This window comes from Rhinolophus sinicus, chromosome 6 (genome assembly GCF_057876585.1).
Source record: "Rhinolophus sinicus isolate RSI-liver-muscle chromosome 6, RSI-T2T, whole genome shotgun sequence".
NCBI lineage: Eukaryota > Metazoa > Chordata > Mammalia > Chiroptera > Rhinolophidae > Rhinolophus > Rhinolophus sinicus.
This window is the reverse complement of record NC_142506.1, coordinates 43,855,426-43,883,305: the sequence shown is the minus strand read 5'-3', so window position 1 is coordinate 43,883,305 and position 27,880 is coordinate 43,855,426. Positions and strand designations below refer to the sequence as shown.

The 27,880-nt window shown below is 40.3% G+C and overlaps 1 protein-coding gene across 16 annotated transcripts in view; it reads left to right on the top strand.

Annotated features, from left to right (window-relative positions):
• TTC13 (tetratricopeptide repeat domain 13) overlaps positions 1–27,880 on the top strand; it is a 76,712-nt gene that overhangs the window by 32,041 nt on the left and 16,791 nt on the right. For 11 of the 16 annotated variants that reach the window (XM_088799071.1, XM_088799067.1, XM_088799066.1 and 8 more), the window contains 12 exons: positions 2,107–2,223; positions 3,178–3,288; positions 5,742–5,768; positions 8,865–8,947; positions 10,398–10,539; positions 10,795–10,969; positions 12,752–12,908; positions 17,813–17,943; positions 19,295–19,427; positions 20,008–20,100; positions 22,313–22,396; positions 23,214–23,298. In XM_088799071.1, coding sequence (XP_088655197.1) covers positions 2,107–2,223; positions 3,178–3,288; positions 5,742–5,768; positions 8,865–8,947; positions 10,398–10,539; positions 10,795–10,969; positions 12,752–12,908; positions 17,813–17,943; positions 19,295–19,427; positions 20,008–20,100; positions 22,313–22,396; positions 23,214–23,298 — 1,338 coding nt within the window. The remainder of the gene's footprint in view (positions 1–2,106; positions 2,224–3,177; positions 3,289–5,741; positions 5,769–8,864; positions 8,948–10,397; positions 10,540–10,794; positions 10,970–12,751; positions 12,909–17,812; positions 17,944–19,294; positions 19,428–20,007; positions 20,101–22,312; positions 22,397–23,213; positions 23,299–27,880) is intronic. The other 5 variants (XM_019757353.3, XM_019757362.3, XM_074316448.2 and 2 more) reach the window with 1 other exon arrangement.

The window sequence follows — 27,880 nt, the reverse complement described above, 5'->3', positions numbered from 1 at the left end:
GGAGACACTAAGAGGAGGTGCTTCTCCAGGAAAGGCGTGGCCTGCCGGAAAGGCGTGGCCTGCCGGAGTTCCCAGCGAGCTTGGCCAGGGTGTTGCGGTGTCCACAGAGGTCTCACTGAGGAGGTGACAGGAGAGCCCATCAGATCCCACATCCTGGGGGACAAGGTCGTTCGGAAGGGTGTTCAGATCAGAGAAAAGAATGTGTGCAAAGGGACCCCTTTTAATGTTTTTAAATGAAAACGTTACTGTTTTCATAAAATAATAGTAAGCTATCCATGTTTAGCCATGTTAAATGCTTTAGAGTTTATGTTAATGTGTTTAACCTGAATAAAACTTAACTTTTAACCATCTGATCTGGTGGGATTTCATAGTTGAACTAAAGGGGAAAAATTACTTCTTTTTCCTCTTGGGAGAGAAAACTTAGCAAGTAAAGGAAGCATTAAGTGTTTTAGTAATTTAAAACTACTTGTGATGTTTTGTTCTCAAAATTATAGGGTCTCAAATTATATAGTTCAGTTTCTGAAAGTGAATTTTATGTTTTATTGGGGATTTGGCTTTCTCAATAAAATTCTTCCTCAATTCATAGTATTATAATTCATGACCTGTGGTCTGTGTCGGACGGTAACCCTGAGGGCTCATTACTGCAGAGGAGTCTGGCTGGCACTTCTTGAGAGCATTTGGTGGCTAATTTGTCATCATCTGCGGGGGCGGGGGGGGCGAGGCTTTTTCTCTCTGTTATTCTGATGTTATGTGAAAATGTTATGATAAAGCATGAATTTAATTTCTAAGTTTTCTTAGAAAAATGACTTAGTAGGCAGATTTAAAAATTTTGAAAGTCTAATAAAAAGCTCATTGTGTATCCAAAATGATATTGGTAACTAGAAAAGTAATTTTCATTTATCTTAAAAATACGTAGTAATATCCCCCTTTTCCAACGTTATTGGGCATTATTGCCCCTACATAGTGATTTTTCCAGCTAAATTATAGCATACCATTTATATATGTCAGAAATTATTTTATGAGAAATCTTTCACTTTCATACTTTCCAAAATAGTCTATATTTAATGAACATAATTACACATTCTTAGTTACTCAGGTCATTTTTCTGCGTATTGATGACTGTGCTGGGCTGTCATAATTCAGTTACGTACCTAGGGGTTAATAAACTAGGTGGGGATGTTTTTCCTTCCAAAACATAACCCCAACCACTGTGCTTTTGAATTCTCAGGCATCCTTTCGTTTCTTTCCTCTTTCTGTACCGTTCTTGCTACTGGTAATGTGCCTGCCTGAATCCTGTCTCTTACTGGTTTTAAGTTCCTGCAGAGTAGGAACCAGGTAGTAAAACTTGACAAAAAAGACCTATATTATAAGAACAAAATAAACCCTAACTTAAGGACATTTGTTCAGGATAAAATGCTTGAGCTTGGTTGCATGGATGCTGATACCCATGTTGGATTTCCTTATGTCTTTTCAGTGTGCTTTTGTATTCTGAACTGTCTTCTATATTGTCATGTTGCCTGAACATAACTGATGCTGGACCAAAAGAGCTCTCCAAGCAGGCTTACAGATGTTCTTTCTCCTACTTTGCAGATCATGACTGAAGAGTTAAGACTTTTAGCACACAGGGCTTACAAAACACCTGGAATCTTAGAAATTGTCATTTAGCACTTACTACCTCAGAGGACATAGCTGAAGGTCATGGAGGACACTATCTGTGTTCAACAGTTTCTCTATTTTAATTGTTCAAAGTTTTTTTTCAGACTGATTTTGACATGCCAAATTTTGATCTGAAAGAGAAATTACAGGTTGAGAAACAAAAGGTCACATTTCAGGAAAAGCGACACGTGTGATAACCCAGAACGTGACACAATCACAAGGCAATCGCTGTAGTCATGTACTTCAGCAGCCTCCCATGGCTTGATGCACTAGTGGTCCCTCAGCTTGCTGACCTTGAATCGCGCTGCTTAGTACGTGGGGTCTGGTCTGCTGAGAGGGTCGTACTGAGAGAGGAGAATGTTGAAGTATAATTGAAAAGTCAAAAACATTGGCAGTTTTAGGGTTGATAATTGGAAGTGTTCTTCCCTAATTACATTTTTGGGTTTATAGATTCTGTCCCCTCTGGGACGAATTAATGAAGCAGTGAATGACCTCACTAAGGCTATCCAACTTCAGCCCTCAGCACGGCTGTACAGACACCGGGGGACTCTGTACTTCATATCAGAGGTGAGGAACGTTTGCCTTGATACATTTCCTTTCGTGATGGTAAAGATTTCGCTTTCCCTTCTACTTCAGAAAGCTACTGTAGATTTGGGTTTGGGGCTGTGTAGTAATATGTTTGTGATACAAGACAGTTCTAAGAGCATTTTCTTTACCTGAAGGTGAAGCCATACAGAAATAATAAGTACCAAGAACACATTTTCTTGCTTGAGGTGTTGGCAATAACTAATTCTGGACTAGGGGGAAGAAAGAAAGAGAGAGAAAAAAGAAATTTGGTTCACAGGTATTGCTGTAGCCTTTCCTGGAGATGTCAGCATAGGGAAGCAGGTATGCCTGTTATTAGTGTGAGTGTTAAACTTAGAGGTACAATTTATGTTCTTTCGGGTACCACAACCCAAGAACCATCACCTGACCTGATACGGCTTCTGAGACTAAATGTAGCTTCTGTAAGTGACCCAAATCTGAGAAGATTCTCTCTTATCGTCATAGTGATATTTATGATTGCCACAATTCTTTCTGGATTTATAGTAATTTTCATAACAGTTTTCTAATGCAAAAGAAAATTATTTTAAAAATCTCAGCATAATACATTTTAGGGTTGATCTATGCATGATTATTTTAGAAGTATTCAGTATAATGTTAGTACCAGAAAATAATTTTTAAAGTTACTCTAACATTATGACTTTAATAGCATTTAAAATGGTATTCTTTTTATAATTGAAACAGTATGCTTAAATTAAACCTTTGTGAATTTGTCCCATCAATTTCCTAAGAAAATCAACTATTTCAACAAACAGTATAAGCATTCAACTTATAATATTTGTGGTCATGAAATGTTTCCTTTAAAGCCAAAAAGGGCACAGAATGAATTGGGATTTTTTTCTTACCAATCAAAAATAGGAAATGTCCAAATATCTAATGAATACTACTTTTATTTTTTTTCCACTCTCCTTTTTATAGGACTATGCAACAGCCCATGAAGACTTTCAGCAGTCCTTAGAGCTGAACAAAAACCAGCCTATAGCTATGCTATACAAAGGTTTAACTTTCTTTCACAGAGGACTTTTGAAGGTGAAAGTGTTGTGCAGTATGTGTACTGTAGAATGATTCTGCTTTTATTTTGCGGGGGGGAAGAATTTAGTAGAATTTAGTTCGGTGTGTTTTAAAATGATATCTAGTATATCTAATTAGTTTATCTCAAAAGGTAGTTTGAATCAACGTGTTTATTGAGCTCCTACGATTGGAAATTACTTGGAGGAGAGTCCATAAGTGGAGAAGATAAAATGTTAGTAAGAGGGAGAAATAATGCTTTACACTTACAAAAGATACAATTTTTTCCACATATAATTTATCGTATGGTAAATACACTAAAGAAAGTAACATAAGCTATGCACTAAAGAAAGTAAAAGAAACAAAGTGCTTAAGAAACAGAGATAAGAAAGATTCATTTAAACTATGGAGTTAGAGAAAGTTTCACAGAACAGGTAGACTTCGTCCTGGGCCTTGCAGGCAGGTGGGATTAGGTGGGGGAAGAAAGGCACTGCAGGCAGAGAGGAAAGCGTGGGTGATGACAGACATGGACATATAGCCCGTGGGTGGGACAGGAAGTCGGCATGAGTGTGAGGGAGACAGGCTGGATCAGTGGTGGAGGGGAGGGTCTAACATGCCTCCAGCACGATGCTGAGCATTTCACTTTAATTTGTAGGCTCAGGGGAGCTCTAAAATCTAGATCTGGGGAGAAATATATGGTTCAGACCAAATCTGTCATTTAGGAAGTGGACTCTGACACGACAGTGGCCAAGGAGGTTAGGGACAGAGGTACTGATGAGCAGACTTGGCTGGCGCCCCAGGTCAGAGGTCATTAGATGACTTGGGCTCCTCCGAAGGCAGTGGAAGCAGGTGGGGGGCATCTCTGAGGTGCATCCATCACACACTGTCCCCTGAAGACTGCTGTGGGGGGCAGTGAGGGACATGGGAAGGCATGATCTTATCTGACTCCACATGTGGGAGAAGTGTCACCTCCAGCCTGTCCCTTCCTCCTGCCCTGGGTTCTGCAGTCTCTGAGCACATGGTGAGAACACTGTGCAGCAGGCTTATGTTCTGCCAGGAGTGGGCAGGCCGGAGCCAGGGCTGAGAGCCCTGGGTCCCTCATCTTGGCCCTCCGTGCCAGAGGCCTGGCCCACACAGAGTCAGTGCTCTAGTGCAGGATACATCAGAACTGCCCAACTGCAGACCTGCATGCCTACGAGCCCAACACAGGCAGTCTAGACAGGTGGAAAACACATCATTCTGACTCAGACATCAGGAGAGCTTCACAAGGAAGGTTGCAAGCTGTGGCGAATTTCTGTAGCGTGTGGCGGGGGTGTGCACTGGAAGAGAGAACAGCATTTTATTGTTGGAAAGAGCCCTGAGGGTTCGCGCGCGCACACACACACACACACACACGGGTGGGGTACCTTTAAAAATTTAAAAAGGCCACATATAAACCTCGGTGTGACGGACACAGCCTGTCACATAGTAGCTGCTCAATAAGCATTAGTGGAATGAATGGATTTCAGGAAGAAAGCTTTGCATTTGGACGTGGCACTCTCGCTCTGAGTCCTGTTGACTGCCTGGACAAGTTACCTAAACTCTTCCAGCCTCTCCTTCCACATCTGTCAAGTAGAGATGATTCTACTCTCTGCCTCTTGAAGCGATTGTGAGGATAAAATAAAATAACATATGAGTAGTACTTTATAAGGTATAAACATGAATCAGTTATTAATTATTATAGATTATTTTACATGTGAAAATTTAATCTACATTTCATAGACTCCGAAAAACTTAACTCCCGTCCACTAAAAATCAAACCAAAAAGAAGCTTGTAGACTTTACTCCATACACCTCATACCTTTTTTGCAAGTGTGTGGAAGGCAGTCGTGACCAGATCTGTCCCTCAGGGCTGAGTCACAGCCACAGGTGGCTGTTCCGAACGCACCGTGAGCAGCTGCCAGACGGGCCTCTAGGTAATTCTGCGTCTGCCCTGCACTCTTCTCATCCTCTCCCAGTCGCCATCTATTAAAAAGTTCAAGGCCACAGTTCTGTGTTCAGAGTATTCCCCTCAAATGTCTATCTTATGGAGGGGAAAAGATTTGAATACAAAAAATACCGACTATTAGTATTAAGAGGTTAAAAGTATTTTTTTAAGCAAACAAATGCAAACACATGATTGTACTTGTAACTGTAAAGCCAGGTTTAGGCATGTGGGCAGGGCTGTCTGTGTTTTTTTCAAAATGAGAACTTTTCAGAAAAGAGCTACAACAGAGACACTAACTACAAATTGGACAAGGACTAAAATTCATTTTGGTTTATTCCAAATCCTCATGGTGAGATCCTAGAAATGGTGTTTTCGTTCCCCAGCGTTAGAAGCCCCTCAGTAAGCCAAGCTTACCAAAATTATGTGACCCTTTCTCCTTTCACCATGCTCGTAAACACAGCATTCAATGTGTGTAATAGATGGGAACTTTTTCTTTGCATTTTTATAGATCTGCTGTCCGAGGAGGTCAGAGTGTGTACGTATTGTCTCATTCGTCCCAACGGCATCCCCATGAAGTATATAGAAGGAGCAGAGGGTGTCCCAGTTACACAGATTGGAAAACTGAGACAGCGGTGAAATGCCTTACTTAAATTCATCAACGTAGTTTAGCTCTATCTCTGTTTCTCTTGTTAAAACTAGACACAGGTATTAAATGGACTGATGAGTCTGAGCTGTCTTTATGTCCTGAAGGGGGTCTCTCCAGGTCAACCGCAAGTTAGAAATTAATTAAGTGGGTAATGGCTTATTCGCTTTACGATATACATTAGAAATATATTAGGCAATATTACATGACAAATTTCACAGCTGCCCAATTCAATAGACATATCAGACATCTTGGATATTCCTAGGGGGAAAAAACAGCAAGCATTTTTCTATTGAATTCTCTGTTTTATCTGTGTTGCAAGGATATTTCAGAAATGATGCATTCCGAGCATGTTTTCATCACCTTTATTGTGAGAGTTGCCTGAGACTGTTCTAGTTACAGTGAACAGCCTGGGTGGTTGCTGGCCGCCCCAACACCAGTGAGGAAGATGGAGACTTGAAACTGGTGGTGAGGGCATTCGTTACACAAACGAATTCAGAGCCAGTTCTTATGCTTAGAGATTGATTCATTCAAACGTAGTTTCTTTGTTCCCAATGGCTTAAAATCTTGATTCTGCTATGTCCCCTCTTTGGCAGAATGAGGTAGAGAGCTGTGCAGTGATTAGACAGGAACCCTGAAACCAAAGCCTCTTAAAAGCTGAAGAGAAATCAGACTGAAGAGCTGTGCGTCCGAGCGTGCTGTAAGTGCCGTGGGCAGCAGGTGTCCCCAGGCATCTCCGCTAGGTGTCCACAGACACTCCAGACTACCGCGCCCGGCTGCACTCATGACCCCTGCCACCCCGTCTGCCCACCTGGTCACCGTCCTTCGTACTGTCCTTCCTTCTGTTGGTTCGCACTCTTGCCCCCACCCAGGCTCCTCAGCTCCAAAGGCCTCCCTATCTCCCCTTCATCCCCCTCCCCCCCCAAACAGCCACCAGGTTCTGTCTCAGTCTGCCTTTCCAGATGTCTCCTGAATTGGACCCTTTCTCTCCCGAGACACTGTCTCCATTTGAGCTTTCATTATCTCTTGTCTGGACACTGCTGTCACCTCCTTCTTGGGCCCCATTCTCCCCCACTCCAGTCTGTCTTCTCTATTGTTGCCAGCAGAATCCTCTAGAGGACATTTAGTGGAGTCGCACACCTACCCACAGCCCCTAGGCCTCGTTGCCTGAGGGGACGGGCCGGACTGCAGAGTGTGGCAGACGCCCTTCCCTCTCAGGTCCCAGCTGACGCACTGGTGCAGCCCCTGTCTTATGCACTGGCGTGCCCCCCATCTTTTCCCTCTGACCACTTCCACCGTGCACCCCGCACACCTGCCACCCATGTTCCCCACCGATCCTGAGCCCCGTGCCACTGGCCATACCACTTCCTCTGTGGAAGAGGCCCTCTCTCTTTACCCAGTTCCTTCTCGTTCTCCAAGACCCGGTTCAGTCATTACTTCCTCTCTGAAGCCTGTCCTGGTGTCCCCAGGTTCAGTTAGCTGTTTCTTTCCCTTTATTCCCAAGACTTTGAGTCATGTCTCCACTGTAGTTCTTAGTTTGTGTTCTAATAACCTGGTTATATAGCTTTCTAAGTAGACTGAGTTCCTAGAGGACAGAGATAATGACCTGCTCATCTTTGTGTCCCCTGTTCCTCACCCTGCCTGGGCACATAGTAGGCGCTCAATACATGTTTGTTGAATTAAAAATATAGTTGTAACTTTTAAAAAAAATCACGACTATGCCACAACAGGAAGCCTAATTAATAAGTGGTCTTTAACATTTCTGAAATATTAAAATTTGTCTGTTCTCATCTTTCTAACAAACAGTAGATATTCAGTTGGCTTCCTTCGCAGTTTGTTGTCCCATTGTTGCCTTTGAAGCATTTTAAAAAGCCAGCCTCTCTTGCCCTGCTGCTCTCTCACCCCCTACCCCGCCAGCCAGAGAAACAAGAAGCAGAGAACGAATGACTTTTTGAAAAGACTTCGGATTGTTGTTGCTTTTGCAAACTGATTTTGTGTGCCTACCAAATCATTAAATATTTATTGAGTGCCTACCATGTGCAAGGCATGTGATATCTTTAGTAGTTTTCTGCTATGAGTTATCTAATCAGGTACGACATGATTATCACAGAAGTTTTAAAGTCTCTCATGATACTTTGTCGCTGTTAAGATACATCTTTTCTTTGGGAAATGTGTGAAATGTCTTCATTATTTTTTGTAACAGTAAACAATCAAATTGTAATAAAAAATACATTCGAGACCAGCTTAAGGCCAGGGTGTTTGTTCTGAAACAAATCGGTACATTTTATTAACCGTTCTCACAAGAAGAGCCCACAGCGTCCAGGCGCACTGTGTTTCCTCGGGGCTTGTCCCCAAGGCAGAGTACCCGGTGGCCTTAACCGCAGCCCTGGACTTGTGCCGACACACGCTAGGCCGCAAATGCCCCAACTGTGAGGTGTCTGTTTTATTTTGTTTTACTATTTCTTTCTCCTGGTAGATCGTAGGAATACTTCTGGTAGCCAATCTAGGAGCCTTTTTACTTATTTTACAAACAATTTCACATTGGGCTTGCTTTTCTCTCTCTTTTGTTGGTACAGTTTCAACGCTGCTATTAATAGTTATGATCATTTTGAGTTATTTCACACAGCTGTCAGGCTTACTTTTGTTCCACGGGGCTTTTATTAATTAAGGAAATGATACTAATATGCAGGTACTATCATTAGACTGAAACAGACAGTGAGGAGCTATTTCCCATTTTGAAAGGGAGAGGCTCAAGGCTCTGCTATTGTTCATAGTTTTGTTCATGAGTTTGTTTACTACTAAAATTAAATCCTCCTGACTCATAGTTTATTGTACTTTCTATCTCCTTTTTTAAAAAGTGCTCCTATTAAAAAAAAAAAAATCACTGAGAGACAATGTATAATATCTATTTTAAGTCCTTTAGTGATTAAGTAAAAGTCAATTTTAACAGTTATGCAAATGAAATAATTTTCTGTATACTTTTTACAGGAAGCTATTGAATCCTTCAAAGAAGCTTTGAAGCAGAAAGTTGATTTTATTGATGCATATAAAAGTTTGGGGCAGGCCTATAGGTAAGTCAAGTAATAACAGTTGGGTATGAGGGAGACTGTAGAGTGGGGAAGCAAGATAGCCTCATACAATAGTGACGCATTTTTTAACCAGAAGAAACTGTCGTTCTGAATCATACAGGCATTTACACACTTGTTGAGCTCTTCTCTGGAATATAGAAGGAACCATGTGTCAGAGGGTATCATGATGCATGTTGTTATATCTTAAAACCACTTTGGGGTGTATGTATTGGTCTAGAAAACGTTAGTTCTTCACGGGCTATCATTTTGAACAGTGGCCTTAAAGCTATTGCATTAACCTAGATGCTGCTATTTTTTAGGGCACAGCTAAAGCTGGTGCCCACGTCACTGTGATCTGTTTGAGGATTCCTAGAATAACAGAGGCATGGAGACGTTACAGTCATGATGCATCTGTCAGGAATGAAACACTGTGCTGGGCCCTGGCTTCCGACTCCAGGCATTGCCATGACCGGGAGAGCGATTCTGACTTTGGCTCTGAAAAAATTATACGCTCTGACTTATGCAAAGTACTATAAAAGTTAGAACAGAAAGACCCTAATGGAAATCCCCTTCAAAATTCTGTTAGGTACCTCATTCAGGAAAGATTAAATTCAAGAACTTACTTACGTGCTGTGCTACTTGTAGAAGCTCTCTTATCCTGACCTGGAGCAAGTGTGTTTGGAGTCGTTTGGGGTTGAAGGGATGATATTTATCCTCCCTGCCCCACGGAGTTGTTGGGGACATAAGTTAAAAAACAGATTTGAAAGCGCCTAGTAAGTAATCAAGTGCTGTGTAAATGTAAGCAGGTGTTACATTTTTTAAAGTATTCATTATTTATAGAAAATGGATGTATGGGATATTTGGAAGGTACTTCTATTATTTGTAAAAATTTTAATATATTAAAGAAGGTTGGTCAGGAATAACCATTTCCACTCTGAAGAGATCACATTTCTAAAATACACTTCTTTTTTCAGAATTTTAAATGATATAACAATATACTAGACTTTAAGTAACTTCAGTGACAGAAAAATATACAATTTTAAGCCTATAAATTTGATTCAGAATTGCTAACCTTCTGTATGATTATAACCTACATACCTTTTTTTCCCAAAGGAGAAACATATGTTTCTATCCAAATACTAAAATGTCTACACAGTGTTTTAGGGGTTGGAGCTCATCATGAATTAGGGAAAGGGATCTGAATAAGCTATAAATTAATTTTCCCCAAAGAATTTCCAGAACTCTGTGGTTATCCTATAATCAGGTAAGATTTAGAAAAAGTAAATGAGATGTGATGTGTCAGAGGCCACAGAGCTGAAAAGTGGTAACATTAACAAGGGCCTGCCCACATCAAGGCATCTTGTTGCAGACCAGACCTTAATTCGGAGGATAACCTCCTGCGTGTTTGCTGACGTGCCTGTGTGGTGTTCAGAACCGTTGTTAAATTCCCTAGGGAGCTGGGCAATTTTGAGGCAGCCACTGAGAGCTTTCAGAAGGCCCTGCTGCTCAACCAGAACCACGTCCAGACCCTCCAGCTGCGCGGGATGATGCTCTATCACCACGGCAGCTTACAGGAAGCCCTGAAGAACTTCAAGGTGAGACCCTGCGTCTCACTGTCACTCACTTCCCGGGTTATTCTTCAGCCAAGTCAGTGCGATGAATGGGGCGGGTGGCATCAAAAAGAAAGAAGCACCATGGCCTTGTCCTGCAGACTAAGTCCCAGAGCATGTGTCGGGTGTGATTTAACCCGGAGGAAAACCTCTCTAGTCCCGGGCTGAGGAATAAAGCACTTGAACATTTTCTTGAACTGTGTTGATGCTAATACGGCATTTTCTCCTTCAATGCCTCAGCGGTGTTTGCAGCTAGAGCCGTATAACGAAGTGTGCCAGTATATGAAAGGACTCAGCCATGTTGCAATGGGACAGTTTTATGAAGGAATAAAAGCACAGACTAAAGTTATGCTGAACGATCCTCTCCCAGGCCAGAAGGCCAGCCCAGAGTATCTAAAAGTGAAATATCTCCGAGGTAAGTCAGAAAACTGCAGACTCATTGAAATTTAATGCTCGAAGCTATACAAATCCTGTTGCTTGTCTCTCCTATGTCCCTATGTCACAGAAGCTCAGTGACTTGCGCGCAGCCACCCCTTGCTGGTGGTGGGATCTGGTCTAGATGGAGTTCATGTCTGATAAATACCTGGTCAGTTCTCCTCTCCTCTTCCTACCGTGTTTCCCTGAAAATAAGACGCACCCAGACCTTCAACTCTAATGCATCTTTTGGAGCAAAAATTAATATAAGATCCAGTATATATTATATTATATATTTATTATATTATATTATTATATTATAGACCCAGTCTTATATTAAAATAAGACAGAATCTTATATTAATTTTGGCTCCAAAATACGCATTAGAGCTGATGGTCTGGCTAGGTCTTATTTTCGGGGAAACAAAGTACATATTTTCTTTCTAAAGTTAAAAAAGTTTTACTTAAGTAAGAAAATGTAGTTTGAACTAAATGTGGGTATTCATGTCTCATTGTATCCCATCCAGAGATTCAAAATGACAGGGAGGTAACCTTTTATGAGGTTTTCACTGCTAAATGGAAACATGGTTTCTTTGCTCTGTCATTCCCTTCTATCACAAGTCTCACCTAGTTTGGAGAAATTAAATTGGGATAAGGAGGAAAGCACAGTTTTGATTATCCTTTTATTACATGGTCATAGTCTTACTCACCTTTTCACAGCTGCTCATAAACATATTTTTAGTTTTCATATAAAGCCCAAGTCTTTACTTCGGTTTCTTCTCTTTCTTTCGTTGTCATTAGCCAACTGAAAAAAAATTGCAAGCCATGTATGTGATTCTAAATTTCTAGTAGCCATGGTAAAAAAGTAAAAACAAACAGGTGGAATTAATTTTAATAATACATTTTATTTAATTCAACATAATTCACAATACTAGTTCAACACATAACTAATATGAAAACACTATTCATTAAATATTTTACTTTTTTTGTACTAAGTCTTTGAAATCTGGTGTATATTACAATATATCTCAATTTAGATACTGAATTTTCATTGGAAATATTTGATCTAAATTTAGATGTTATAAAATTTAAAGTTGAAAAAGGAGATTCATATATGCAAGTTGTTCCCAACATACTGAAGTATTCTAATAATTGAAACAAATATCAGTTTTTAAGCTTCAATTAATTCAAATTAAATAAGAAATTTAAATTCAGTTTCTCAGACAGCCTAGCCACATTTTAAGTCCTCAAAAGCCAGGTGGTTAAAGGCTACTTGTTGGCAGCACAGCTCTTTACTCTAAATTACAATTCCCTTTTTTCCTGGTTTAGGAGGACTTGGGAGGCGCACTCCATCTTGAGGGATTTTTCTACACAGCTTTATAGAGATAAGCAGCAGTTGGTCAGGCAGATGATGAAATTGTATACATAGTCAGTTGATCTTTAAGTTAACCAGACTCTGGATCTATCAGAGAACCAGACTCAATCTGACACTGAACTTGGACTCTCATACTCTGGAATTGAAAAGTGAGAATTTGGTGTTGTTCATGGAAAGGTGGTTAAAATTTAGCCTAGGTGGACCGGATTGACTGGCTTGTATTTCACCCTGGTAACTCAAGTCAGTAAAATTGTCATATAATAGTAGTGACTTACTGAAATTTGGAATCTCCATTTAGAATTTTTATAATAAATAATAATTTGTTACAAAGTATTTGTATGGCAGCTAGCTACAAAAAATGTTTCTTTAGCAGTATTTGGGTGTGTCAGGTCTCACTTTCTGTCTGCAGAGTATTCTCGGTATCTTCATGCACACCTTGATACTCCCCTTACGGAATATAACATTGATATGGACCTACCTGGAAGCTTTAAGGACCACTGGGCCAAAAGTCTGCCTTTCCTCATAGAAGACTATGAAGAACAGCCAGGGTTGCAACCCCACATAAAGTAAGTGCTTTAAATGAGGGTTTTGGTCTTTTTTTCCTTTTCAAGCTTGAACTATGAAGTTCATCATAATATCTCTTAATTGATAAATAGCTTTCTATCCATGTTTCTGATGGATTTATTTTTGGATTTGACATGTCTGCAAATACTTCTTTTAGTTTATAAAGAACCGTGAAACTTATCAGAGGATATCATCTTTCCTTCTAGCCTGATCTTCCCTGCTAATTTTGGGCAACCTTCAAACTTCTGATGTGCTTATTGGCAGTCTTTGATATGCATTATTCTTGTGCCATGTAAACTTTAAAAAAAAAAAAATTCACATCTTGGAGGTTTGAAATTACTGGCCAACTACTGCTGCAACATGGTAAAATGGGCATGCTAAAAGACTATCCCATTACCAGTTAGATCTAGAATAGATATTAATTCCTGGGAATCTAGCAGTGCCTTAAATATTAAGAAAAATCTGTAAAGCAACCCCCACTTCTCTAAATAGAAAGAAGAGGGGAGATTCAAACTAGAGTGGTGAATGGTAAGCACATTTAAAAGGGAGAAAGTTTCCTGGGGGTAAGTGCATCTAACAACTACTGCAATAGAATGCCTTGAGCCATACGCAAGATGAGTTTCCTGAACTTTAAAGGGTAAAGGGATTCTATATTGGAGGCATTCCCAGGATCTCAACAGAAGTAAATGCAAATCCTTTCTAGGAAGAAACTAGTGCCACTTTGGTTCCCAAGTATTTCTACAGACTAAGATTGTTAGTATAAGAATCAAAAATCAAGATAATCAAAACTATATGTGAAAAAAAAAAGCATGTGTAAGAATCAACAGAAGCAACAAACAACAGATTTAGATCCTCAAGGACTTCAGATATTGGAATTGTTGGATACAGACTCTAAAATAACTCCAAATGAAACATTTAAAGAAATTATGAAGAAATCACAAACATGGACAAGGAGATTATGAAAAATGACCAGACAGATTATAAAAATAATTGGAAGCTTTAGGAATAGAAAATATAATCATTGAAATGAAAAAATCAGTATGTAAGCTAAACAGCAGATTAGACAGGTGTAGCTGAGAGAAAATTGCAGAATTGGAAAAGAGAGCATTAGGAATTATCCAGAGTGTAGCACAGAGAGTCAAGGAGTTAAGTAGAAAACATGAAAGACAGATAGAAGATGTGAAAGATGTAAGAAGGTCTAACATATGTTTAATTGAAATCTCAGCAGGAGAGAATGGGGGGGAGGGAGTTTTTGAAGAAATAATGACTAAGAATTTTCCAGAAGTGAGGAAACACATAAATCCACAGATATTTTAAAAATCAGGGTAAATGAAAAGAAATCCATATCCAGACATATTGGAAGTAACTGGAGAACACTGAAGATAGGGAAGAAAATCTTAAAAAACAGGAAAGTTATGTCACCTACATAGGGTCAATAACTGGACTGACTATAAACCTCTCAACATCAACAAGGACAGCTTGAAGATAATGGAGTAATATCTTCAAAGTGCTGAAAGAAAATAACTTTCAACCTAGAATTCTATACCCAGAAAAACTGTCTTTTAAGATTAAAGACCAAATAAATGTGTATTTAGAAATTCAAAAACTGAATTAACCACCAACTGGCTTTCACTAAAGGAACTTCTAAACGTAGTTAAGGAACAAGGCAGTTGACCCAAGGAGTAAGATTTGAGATACAAGAAGTAATAATGAAAAAAAATTGGTAAGCATGGTAAATTAGTGAATCTAAATAAACATTGTTTATGTAAAACAACATCTAATTTGGGGGCTTATAAAATGAAATACTGGACAAAAATAGCAAGTAAATTGAGGGAAAATAAGAAAGTATTGTAAGTGAATGTGGGTTAAAGACTATGTTAGGGCATTGTTACTTATAAATATTTAAAATGTCTAGGGTAAGTACTAAAAGTTAGAAACAGAGTGTACAACTTCCATATTAGAGAAGAAAAAAATAAAATGGAAAAAAAAAACCACAAAAAAAATTAAATCCAAAATCAACCAGAAAAGAAGGTGAATGGGTGGAGGGAGGCATAAAAATTTGGGACAAACAGAAAAAAAATAAGAATAGTTTGAAATGGATCCAGATATATCAATAATGACAATAAACATAAAGGACTAAACGTCAGTTAAAAGACAGACATAGTTGGATTGGAATTTTTTAAAAATCCAGTTATATGCAAGAGGCACCTAAACATATAAGGACACAGAAGGATTGAAAGAAAAGGAGTGGAAGAGGTGACACTAGGGAAACACTAACTGCAAAGAATCCTGGTGTGGCTGTGTTAATATGAATGGATTTAAATTTAAAAAGCATTGCTAGGAATAAAGATTATTACTACATGATGGCAAAGGTTTAAATCACTAGGAAGATATAAATCTAAACTTATATATGCCTAATAAAATAACTTCAAAAATTGACAGAAATACACAGGGAAATCAACAAATTCAGTGTCATACTGAGAGGTTCTAATTTTTGATAGATCAAACACCAAAAAACCAGTCAAGATTTAGATTATTTGAACAATGTAATTAACAAACTTGACTTACCGGTCTGCTATAGAGTTGTGTACCCAATAATTTAAAAATACATATTCTTTTCAAATATACTTAGATCATTTATAAAGACTGACCACTTATGATGCATATTTCAAATAACTGGTATCATATCTGACCAATTATGAATAAAAATATATATAAGAAAAAAAATCCCCATTATTTGGAAATTATAAAGCATACATATTGAAATATAGATTAAAGATGAAATCACAATGGAAATTTGAATATACCTTAAAAATGAACAAAAATAAAAATGCCACATACCAACACTTGTGGAATGCAGTGAAACCAATATTGTGAAAAACATTAATATCCTTAAATGTTTTACTAGGGGAAAAAAAAGCAAATTAATAGTTAAGTATAAAAATTAAGAAGTAGGTAAAACAACAAAGAAAGCAGGAGAAATAAAGCTAAAGAGAGAAATTAATGAAAACTATACAGCAGAGAGGTTTGTAAAAATCAAAGTTTTGTCTTTTTTACTAACAAATTTCTGGTGAGGTTGATTTTTTTTAATGCAGAAACCTAAAAAACTCAAACTATTACAAATGATAAAAAAAAGATATTACCACAGATCAACAGGTATTAAAATGCTAAGGAGAGACAGCCAGTGGCTCAAGTGGTTGGAGTGCTGTGCTCCTAAACTGAGGTCGCGGGTTCGATTCCCACATGGTCCAGTGAGCTGCGCCCTCTATAGCTAAGATTGTGAACAACAGCTCTCTCTGGAGCTGGGCTGCCGGTGAGCAGCTGGAGGTTGGCATGAGCTGTCATGACTGCTGTGAGATGCCACGGGCTGCTGAGTGCTGCCATGGGCTACCGTGTGCCGCTGTGAACAGCTGGCAGCCGGTGAGAGCTGCTGTGAGCTGCCATGAGCTGCTGTGAGCGGCCGACTTACAACTGGTGACCAACTTCCTCGGCCAGGGGAAGCGCAAGGCTCATAATACCCGCATGGGCCAGGTTGCTGTGTCCTACACAACTGGACTGAGAAACAACGGCTTGAACTGGAGTGGGGGTGTGGAAGAAGGTGAGGGGGGAAGAAAAAAATGCTAAGGAGAGAATGCTATACAAACTTGTATGCAAATATATTTAAACAAAGAATAAATGGACTAACATCTAGAAAATCACAGTTTACCAAACCGACTTGAGAAGAAATAAAAAGCCTGAATACACCACACCAAAATCGCCAAGCCCAAATGATATTACAGGAGTATCATATCAGACTTTCAAAAGAATAGAAGGCAATATTCCCAAAACATTTTGTGAGGCCAATATAAAATTATACCAAAAACAGACAAGCATTATACATGAAAAGAAAATTAGAGGCCATTCTCATTTATGTGTGGATGTAAGAATCCTAAACAAAATATTGGTAAACCCAAGTCATCTCTGTAGAAGCAAGATAACATCATACCAAATTGGATTGTTTCTAGGAATAGAAAGGTGATCTAACTTTAGAAAATGTATAATTGCCAGTTAACAGATTAAAGAATAAAAAACACATAATTATGTCAATAGATACAGACAAATAACTAGGTAAAAAACAATTTATGCTTTACAAAAGATTAAAACTTAGCAAACTAGAAAAACAAAAGTATTTTCTTAGCCTGATAAATGGTAACTATTAGAAACCTATAGCAAACATCCTTTTAACTAATGAAGTGTTAGATACATTCACATTAAAATCATTAGCAAGACAAAAAATGCCTAAAATAATTGTTTCTCTTCAGCAGTGAACTAGAAGTCCTAGAAAATGCACAGAGGGGGGAAAAGAAATCAAAGTTATGTGGATTAGAAAGGAAGACAGACATCTATCATTATTTGCAGATCACATGATTCCCCCACCGCCCAGAGAACGAGAAGATCTACAAATAAGAAATGCTGGGTTTATCAAGGTGGTTGATTATCAAGGTGGTTGATATTGCAAGAATCATTTGCATTTGTATATACCAGCAACAAACAAAAATACTGATTATAATGGAAATAAGTACTTAGGAATCTATCTTACAAAAGGTGTGCAAAATCTGTTTGGTTGCTGTTGGAAAAGGCAACCCATGCAGGTTATGTATCCTGGAGTGTACAAGCCATGGTCGGTGCTTTCTGAGCTGCAAACTAGTTGTCAGGGTTACAACAAGCACGTGATCGTCACTGTGCACACACTCTCCTAAAGACCCTTTTAGTTTGTGTGCGGTGGGTTCAAAGCACTGGAGGAAAAATTGTGTGGCCAGAGGTTTCTTCATTGGTTTTCCAGTGGAGGAAGTGACTGCTTCAGGTGAGACTGGATTACCTGATGACTGTTGCAAAAGTCCTTATCACGTCCATATGTTTCTTCCAGAGATGTGCTACATCAGAATTTTGAGAGTTATAAGCCTGAGGTACAGGACCTGATTTGTGTAGCTGATCGTTTGGGATCACTGATGCAATATGAAACACCTGGTTTCCTGCCAAACAAGAGAATACACAGAGGTATTTTGGAAATATTTCTGACAAAAGGTCAAGGATCGCTAAACCGTGTGCTTTGATAAAAAATCATGTATTGTGCTTACTCAGAATCTTGGTGTGGTCATAGCAAATGTATCGCTTCATTCATCTGAATGTGCAGGGAAGATGGCTTCCAGCCTTTGATTGTGTGCTGTTGTCATGCTGCAGATGTAGAATGTAGGTCTGAGGTCATTAGCACAGGCCAGAGGGCTCACCCAAGTAGCCGTCTCCCGGCTGAGGCAGAAAAAGGAGCTTGGACCTCCAGTCGCTTCAGTAGGCAGCAGAGCTGGGAGGGGACGACTTGGGGGTGTCTCCTCTGGGAGATTATAATTTCAGTGGGGCCATTGTGACTGTAATGTGTCCCCCGTCTTGTTAAATTACCAATGCTTGTGATTCTTTCTTTATGCATCTGACCCTTACACAACACAGGTTTGAACTGTGCGGGTCCACTTATACATGGGTTCTTTTCAATAAATATATTGGGAAATTTTCTGGAGCTTTCTTAGTACTGTGACACAATCATATTGATTACACTAGGCTGCCATAAGGCAACCACGTTGTCGCTTCTTCATTACCAACACATGAATCCTTGTACCTGTAAATAAATACGAATTTCTTTTTTTCATTAGCTTCTCTTTTTTTTTATTTCTACCAGTAGTGTTAGTAGTACGTATAACGTCTACATGACAATATTTATGTAGGTGCTGACAGACGATTTGTCTTGTAAACAGATGACAAATGTACTATATTGATAAATACACACAGTACTGTAAATGTATTTTCTCTTCCTGATGATTTCCTTAATAATACTTTCTTTTCCCCAGCTTACTTTATTGTACGAGTACAACATATAATACATATAACATACAAGCTATATGTTAATCGACTTCATGTTACTGGTAAGGCCTTTGGTCAACAGTAGGCTGTTACCCTGTTTCCCCGAAAACAAGACTTAGCCAGACAGTCAGCTCTAATGCGTCTTTTGGAGCAAAAATTAATATAAGACCTGCTATTATATTATATTATATTACATTACATTATATTATATAAGACTGGGTCTTATAGTAAAATAAGACCGGGTCTATATTAATTTTTGCTCCAAAAGATGTATTAGAGCTGCTTGTCCGGCTAGATCAATCAGGGAAACACAGTAGTGGTTCATTTTGGGGGGACTCAAAAGTTATACTTGGAGTTCTGACTGCACGGGGGTCGGCACCCCTAACCCCGCATTGTTCAGGGTCAACTATAATGACTGTGGCGTTATCACTGAACTGGGTGAGAATCAGCCCATGTCAGGTGCACTAACAAACTGTTTCTCAATCCTTCTTCCTTCCAGCCATGGGCCTGGCAGCATTGGAAGTCATGCAAGCTGTCCAGCGTACGTGGACCAACGCCAAGGTCCGCATGAATGGGAAGACGCGGCTGATGCAATGGAGGGACATGTTTGACCTCGCAGTGAAGTGGAGACGGTAACTGTGTTTAAGGGAGAGTCAACTGCAAGTCCAGTCATTGCAAAGTAATGCAAGTCGCCTCCAGCTCACGGGTTTTGAATCCTGTTTTATTTACTACCAGTAGGCCTTATAAGTTGTTTTCCTCTTTAAAGTTTGTCAGGAATTTCTGGTATCGTTACTCTTTGAAATACAACCAACCAATATTTTTGAAAAAGGAATTAATGGTTATGCTTCCACACACATTTTTCATGAAGTTTTAGAAAGAGTAGTCTCATTGGAAGCGCATGTGTGAACATCAGCGTACGTCCCTTTATAGTTGAAGTGTGTGTCTGGCCGACCAGCCGCAGTTTAGAGGGGGAAGCGTTGATTCATTTTCATGAGAAAACTGCTCTGCTAGTAAACCTGCACTGACTTTTTCCTCGGCCCTGTCAGGGCATCTGTGGAATTTGCGGGTTTATGTTTCCGATTTGCAGATGTAGTGGGCTGAGCAGTTGCTTTCTTCCCATTTTTGCCAAAACTCTTACAGGTTTTGTTTTTAATGCTTTGAACATTTCTAGGTTGTATAAGACCTTAATCTTTAACGAGCTCTGTTTTATAGGATTGCCGACCCAGACCAGCCAGTGCTCTGGTTAGATCAGATGCCAGCACGAAGTCTTAGCAGAGGTTTTAACAACCACATCAACTTAATCAGGTATGAACCTTCTGTGCATCTTTCCTGTTTTCATCGGCGTTTATTCTAAATAGACAGGTCATGGAGACATGAGCGACCCAGTGCTTCTTTCCTGGTGACTTTCTATGAGGGCCTACACGGGTTAGCTCTGGACCTGCAGTGTCCTGCCTGGTCCAGTTGTAGAGAGAAGTACATACCCCCCATGCTCCTTCTCCAGGCACGTTTTCTGATGGAGAGCCCAAGTGAGGGGTGGACTGCAGAGTCCTGCCTACGACGTCAGTCTTTCATGGGCCCTGATGCATCACAGAAAGTAATTAGATGGAGAACATTGCATTTGTCATGATATCCTGATGACATTGCTTGGCTAAAGAATTGACACGTCTGTTATGGTGGCAGAAAAGCTCTCCATCCAACCCCCCAGCACACCAGGGGTTTGGGTCAGTAACACCATCTGGTCCCTAAGCTGCCTGCGGGGGGCAAGGGGCTGGGGGTGGGGGTAGGTTGACTGGAGGACTTTTCTTTTGTCCAGAGGCTCCACAAGTTAGGGACGTGGGTGAAGCGCTCCGCTCTGTACCCCTCCATCACGTACCCTCTAAATAAATGATGAACAAATATGAAAGGATATCAGCTTCAAGGGGACCCACTGAATTTAATTTTAGATAAGATTTGTAAATGTGTTAGCTACGTCACATCCAATATGCTTCTAGTTCTAGAAACCTGAATCAAGACAGTATTATTCTATACACCTTTGATGTTTAAGTTTAACGGAAATGTCATTTATATACTTATTTTTTTAATTTTTAGAAAATAAATTTCCCTGTGACGTGTATATTTCTGTTTCTTCTGGAGTAATTTGTGGCACTTATAGATAGACTCAAGTACCTGGAGTTGAAGCCAGGGTCAGTGTGCCGCATGGTGCTGACAAAGAAGGGTTAGTAAGTGCCGGCCTCAGAAAGCTGTCAGTGTGGTGCAGAAGACGGACCCGTGAACGACTCGGCGGTGTTAGGATATGGTGGCCGTGTGTGCAGCATGCCGGGGGGACACAGAAAAGGAGCTGCCTGAGCTGTTAGGGAAGGTGAAAAGCAGAGAGGTGGGTGAGGCATGGCTACAAGGGAATCGGGCTTGGTCAGGAAGGGACAACTAATTCCTGGTGACTGGTGACTAGTTTGCAGTTAAGGTGTACCAGCAACCAAGGCTCGAAAGGCAGGCAGAGACCAAAATGCAAATAGTGTTTTTGTTCCCAAAGATAACTAACTTTCTGTTCCATGGTAAAGCTGGTAAAGCTCATTCCCTGAAGATGCTGCTTATAAGGATAACCAGCATCTATTCAGAGATTATAAGGAGAGAAGTGACATGAGCACATTTGCACGACCAGATAACCACTTTGGCTGCAGGTGGCAGAACAGGTTAGAGAGGGCAGTGACCTTGATGGCAAAGGAAGTGGTTAGAAAGTGGTGTCCTAACTGAGGTGAATAAATAGCAAGGTCTGGAAAGGTGTGTGAGCTGAGTTGGAGGGAGGGACGAGACGGGAAGTGAGAAGGTAGGATGAGGAGCGCTGGTGGGTTGGACATGAGAGAGAGGGGGCCACAGGGAACTGTCCTGGCTCCGCTCATGGGTGTCAGAGTAAGCTATGTAGCAATGGGACAAAGAGTGGGTGGATGTGTTTGGGGGTGGAGCTGGGCGAGTGCGCAGGAGTGGTTTCCTGTGTGACAGTTACGAACTTGAGGTTGGGGGTGGTCCAGGGAGTAGCCGGACGTGTGCATCAGCGTGTTGGCTGTATGTGACCTGCTGGGAGAGGGGGCCTAGGAACGTGAGGAAAATGATATTTAGTGTGAGTGGTGGAGATGCAAACTGCTGGTCAGCTAGACATCAGGAAGGGGGATTAGCAGAGAGTGCTGTCGGAAGAACCACGGGAGAGGGGACGTGTGGCTGCCGAAAAAGCCAAGGGATCCATGCAGAGGAGGAAACGCATCAACGCTGCGCCTCGTGTGAGGCTTTTTGTCCCCGTGTGGCATCTCCGGGGCTGAGTGGTCCTTTCCCACCAGATAAGCTCGGGGCTGAATGAGCACCCGCTACAACAGTTCTTTGTTCGTTGGCTGCAAACAAGTGAATCTCCCACACTTTCTTGCTGTTATTCTCAGCTCTCCTACTGCTCCTTTGCGTTAACTCGGAAATCAGGTGTTGTTCGAAATGTGCTCCTTTGTGAAGACTCTTAATTTCTGTTTTCTTGCAGGGGTCAAGTCATTAACATGAGATACCTGGAGTATTTTGAGAAAATTCTTCATTTTATTAAAGACAGAATTCTTGTTTATCATGGGTAAGCCTTTAACCGTCCATAGTTGTGGATAGATTTCACCTCTTATACGTCAGTTATAGTTATGAAACTTGAAAACCAAGCTTATTGACAGGCTAAACAAAGTATATCAAATTTTTACATCGCGTTTTAATCATAAAGCTTTTCATAATCACTTATCAGTCTTCTTGTTAACAGCTTCACAAAATCCATGGGCCTCAGTGGGTGTGTTTTGTCTTACACACAATATTGTGACTCTTCTGTTCTGTTTCTTCTAAAAGGCAGGATGTGTCTTTGAATTTCTTTATGAGGGATTTCAGCTTTAATATCCATCCTCCCTCACCTGAAAGGCAGCATGGTGTAGGTAACAGTGAACAGAACACTGGAGCAAAATGAATTCTGAATGGTTATCATCAAGGAAATGTAAAACTGGTATAAAATCCTAGCAGGGTCCTTCCGTTTGAGCAAATTTAGAAAGAAACACCGTTTCCTTCTGATTCCAGAGTTGGAATAGGAGAGTCAGGTTTGAGGACCAAACCCATTCCCGTACATCTATACACAGACACTGGCTGTCCACCTGCTCTGCTCTTTCCTACCTACCTTCTGGGTGGGCTGCCGTCTGTTTCCCTAATTCTCATCTGTAGCCCAAATCTCATTAGGATTAAACCATCCCATTATTTAGAAACTTAAGTTGTGGCCCACCATTTTGAATATTGAGCTATTCTTAGTTAAGGACAATTAAGTTAGAGGAAATGGCATAATTATTACATTTCTGTATTGATTTTAGTCTCTCTCTCTGTCTCTCTCTCTCTCTCTCTCTCTCTTTCTCTCTCTTTCTCAGAGCTAATAATCCTAAAGGATTGTTGGAAGTTAGAGAAGCTCTGGAAAAGGTACACAAAGTAGAAGACCTTCTTCCAATTATGAAGGTAAATTTATCATCAAAATCGCACTACATGTTTTTAGGAAGAAAATAAAACTACAGCACTGTTTTAGTTATTAAATACCATGTTTATTAATATTATGCTATAAATGTTTTAAAATTTATAAAGCATGCTACCTGAAAACAATAACATACACACACTGAGTAATAGCCAAAGTAAAATAAGACAGGCATCAGACGCAAACATAAAAGCAAATCTATAACGAAGCAGTGGATATAGGAAACAAGAAAACTTAAAAATACATACAGTGGAAATGTGTTTCTGGCCAAACAGAGTGCCTGGTACTTGACTGCCTTTTCACGTCATGACAGTAATAAAACCCGACAAAATATAAGGCAGCTATTTTCAGGGTTTGGACAAGACTTGAGACATTCTCGAGAGAAGGGAAACATGAGGTGAGCCATGCTTACGCCAGCTTTCTGCCTGGGATTATTTACTAGAGCACTGAACAGGTACGTGGAGCCACGCAGAGTATTGCTGAGCTCAGGAGTGTGGGTCTGGCTGGATGCAGAGTGGGCAGTGCCCAGAGGCCACCCGTGACTGAGAGCTGGCTGCACACATGCAGTGAGACTGAGGCTCCCAGAGCAGTGTCTGCTGTGGGGATGAGCTGACGAGAGCTGTCAGAGGTTTCACAGCATGGATTGACGCTGGAGTTCTGGCCTCACCAGGATGGAGGCATCCTGTGAGCCCTTTGGGCATTTAGTTAAGACCCCAGAAAGGACACACTGTAGGTGTAAGAGCACACTAGAGTAAGGTCCATATCCTAGGGCAATTTCTAAATAGGTTACCCTGCCAAGAAATAAAAGCAAGCCTGAAGGGATTAAATGGATCTGCTAGTGATTTGACTGCCTGCTAGAACAAAGTTCAATTCCCTTTAAAGGAAGGCAATGTAGTCTAGAGTCCTTAATTATTAGAGAAGTGAAGAAGCAGGAAAATGTGACTCATAACCAAGGAAAACAAAAGCAGTTAACAGGAACAGATGCTGAGATGATCCAGAAGTTGGAATTAGCTGTTCTAAAGTTTTTGTCTGCTTCGTAAACATGTTTGAGAACTTAAAAGAAAGCATGAACACAGTGATGGAGAATCTCAGCAGAGATAGGAGCTGTAAAAAGAATAAAAAAATTCTAGGACTGAAGTCAGAGGTCTCACATTCAGATTGGTAATCAACTCACAAGACACGTTGTCTTTAACCTAACAATAGGCTTAGGTAGTAGGACGCTGGACAAAGAACAAGCCTGTGCAGCGTCCTCAGTGTCATCATGAGGCCCAGGAAGGACCCCGATGGGGCTTTCGAGCACCCTGCCCCTTTCTTTGCATGGTGAGATGCCATCAGAGTAGGTGCCCACACTCACAGAGAAGTCACCTCACAGCTCTCCTGGTCCAGAGGCTGTCTTCCAGGTCAGGGGCTTTCACAAGGATCTGTCACTGTTTCTACGGGAGGCCAGCGATGGCGCTCTACTCAGTCATAGAAAGGAAGAGGAAGACTGCCTCCCACAGCAACAGGGCTGAACCCCAGGGACATTGTGCTGAGCAAAGCAGGCCAGACACAGCAGCGTGCGATTCCGTTTACAAGGAGCCTTGGCTGATCCACAGGGTGCCGGGGCAGTGATTGCTCATGGGGAGCAGGCTTTACCTGACAGGGCAGGGGGAGCTGTCCAGAGTGATGTAAATACACGCTACCTTGATGTCATTGTGGTCACATGGGCATGTACACATCAACTCTACCTGTGCAGTTCAGCGCATATAAATTTACTTCAATAAAAAGTACATCATTTAAAAACAAACAGCTGATGAGTTCATTAACAGACACAAAAGCTTCCTCAGATCTTAAAAAGAAAACTCAGTTGTCACCAGAAAGCCATTAAAAAGTCAAGTAGAATAAAATAGCCATAAAAAAAAAAGTTCTCAGTAAATGTTATTCATTTGCCATAAATAAATGTTACTTATGTGTACTTAAAAAAAAGTACATAATTTAATTTCCTGAGAGATTTGAGCCAGTATAAGATAGATAGAAGCAATAGAAAAGAAATAATCAGAACTCTCATAATTTAAAAAAAAAATCTCAGCTAGACTAGCAGATTGAAGACAGCTGAATATCAAATATATGAGCTGGAAGTTCAAACTAATGAATTCTCCCAGAATGGAGTATAAAAGGACAAAGAAATATAAACTACAAGAGAAGATGAAGAACAGACCTGTCTGATAGAAGTTTAGGAAGAAGAGATGATAAAGAAGCAGAGGCGTTCACTGACAAAACAGAAAATAGAAGCAAGGCTGTAGAGAGATGAAAAGATCAGTGGAGGGCCTGCTGCATGTTCAGCAGGGTGAATGTTCAAGTACTAATACCTACACGCATTCTGATAAAATTTGGGCAATTCGAGGTTAAAAAGAGTTCTTTTTTTCTTTTTTTTAAAAACCGCATAGAATTACCACATGATCCAGTAATTCCTCTTCTAGGTATATATCCAAAAGGATTGAAAGCAGGGACTCGGGACATGTTTGTACACCCATGTTCACAGCAGTATTAGTCACAGTAGCCAAGAGATGGAGGCAACCTAGATGTCCATTGATGGAAGAATAAATAGGCAAAATGTGGCCCATCTGTACATTGGAATATCATTCAGCCTTAAAACGTTAGGAAATTCTGACACAGGCTACAACATGGATGAACGTTGACATGCTAAGTGAAATAAGCCAGTCACAAAAGCCACTCACAAAAGGACAAATACTGTATAATTGCACTTACACGAGGTACCCAGTGTAGTCAAATTCACAGAGACAGAAAGTAGAAGGGTAGGTGCCAGGGGCTCGGAAAGGGGAGAATGGGTATGGAGTCTCTGTCTGGTATGACAGAAAAGTTCTGTGGATGGATGGTGGTGATGGTTGCACAACAATGCAAATGTACTTAATGCCACTGAATTGTACAGTTATAGTGGTTAAAATGGCAAACTTTATGTTGTGTGTATTTTAATAGAGAGAGAGAGAGAATATAAAGAGAACATCTTAAAGCTTCCAGAAAAGGAAAAAAAGGTTAAATCCTGAGAAAGGAGAACCCCACTGATGCTTGACTTCCACCCGGCAACAGTGGATTCTAGAAGACAGTGAAGGGAAATTCATTTGCACCAACCGTACCAATGTTCAGGTGTGAGGGTGAAATGAAAACTATTTTAAACACACAATTATTCAGAAATTTCATCAAGCCTAGATCCTCTTTGTCAGAATGATTCAAGGACATAAGTACTTTCATAAAATGAACCCAGAAAAGAAAACACAAGATATTAGAAATAGTGGTGAACAAATAAGCCAAGGAAATGAGCTGTTAATCTATAATGTTAAAAAAATATATAAATGTTGTCTGAAATTAAAATATCAGATAATGTCAATATTAGACATTGATGAAAGTAGAGAACAGAAGTAAAAATGTTACTAAGGTATTTGTTTTTTTTTTCAGTGAGCGAATGTAATCACTGACTACCCCCCCATATTGGCAGAAACATACAAGTTTAAATATCTATATCAAAAATTAAAGAATAGAGATGGGATGTATAATCTGCTAAACCCCAAGAAGGTAGGAAAATGGAATAAAGAAAACAAAGTTCAACTAAGCACTTACAAAAAGAGGAGGGGTAAAAATAACGTACGTAGGAAATGTATTAATGGCAATAACAAGTCTCAATATGACAGTAATAATCGATCCCCTTATTGAAAGACTGAGGCTCTCATGTTGTCTTTCAAAGTCCAGCTGTATTCTGCTTACAGGAGACCTAACAGAATGGCATTTAAGAAGTTGCAGGGGAAAGTGTACCAGGCAAATTGTGATGAAAGGAAAAGTGGGTGTGGCAATGTTAACGTCAGAAACGTTTGGCTTCAAGGAAATAGACACTTCGGGACAGAATTATATTGTTTAAAAGTATAATCCATTAAGAATTTATAATTTGATGAGGCTTTTTTCTATCTAGGAATATATAACTACCCAAAAATATGCCAATAGCAGGTAGATTTGATTTTTTCAATTAACGATGTGAACTTTGATGTAAAACCTGAATATGTAGTTCTTGTAGCTATAGTAGATAAGATTGATTTATAGCAAATAAAATTTAAGAAACGTATCTGACTGACCAGTGCTTACCCCTTTCTGAGGAATAAGCAGGAATCATGTTGTGAACACTAGGGTCCACACCTGCCTCGGGGGCTTGGGCCCCGGCTCCTGTCTGCTGAGGGGCAGTGATTCTGAAGACCCACCTCGGGGCGTCATTGCGAGGGTCTGGTGAACTGACGAATGGCTCTCAGTCTCCTCAAGCTCACGATAGTAACTCAGTAAACGTATTCCGATGCTCCCTTTACTGCACTAAGAAATTCCTAGAGAATATATCCCATTTACTCAGAAAACTTTAAGAAGTCAACACAGTGCCGTGAAAGGAGTTCTACAACGTACTTCGTTGCTAATAGAGCAGCATGGGTCACCATTCAGTCTCATCTCCGTGAGGCGCCCTGAGAGCCAGCCAGTGCTTGCACCTGTGTTAAAATCATCGTGAACGTGACAGCTGCAAGTGCAGCCTGGCCCTGT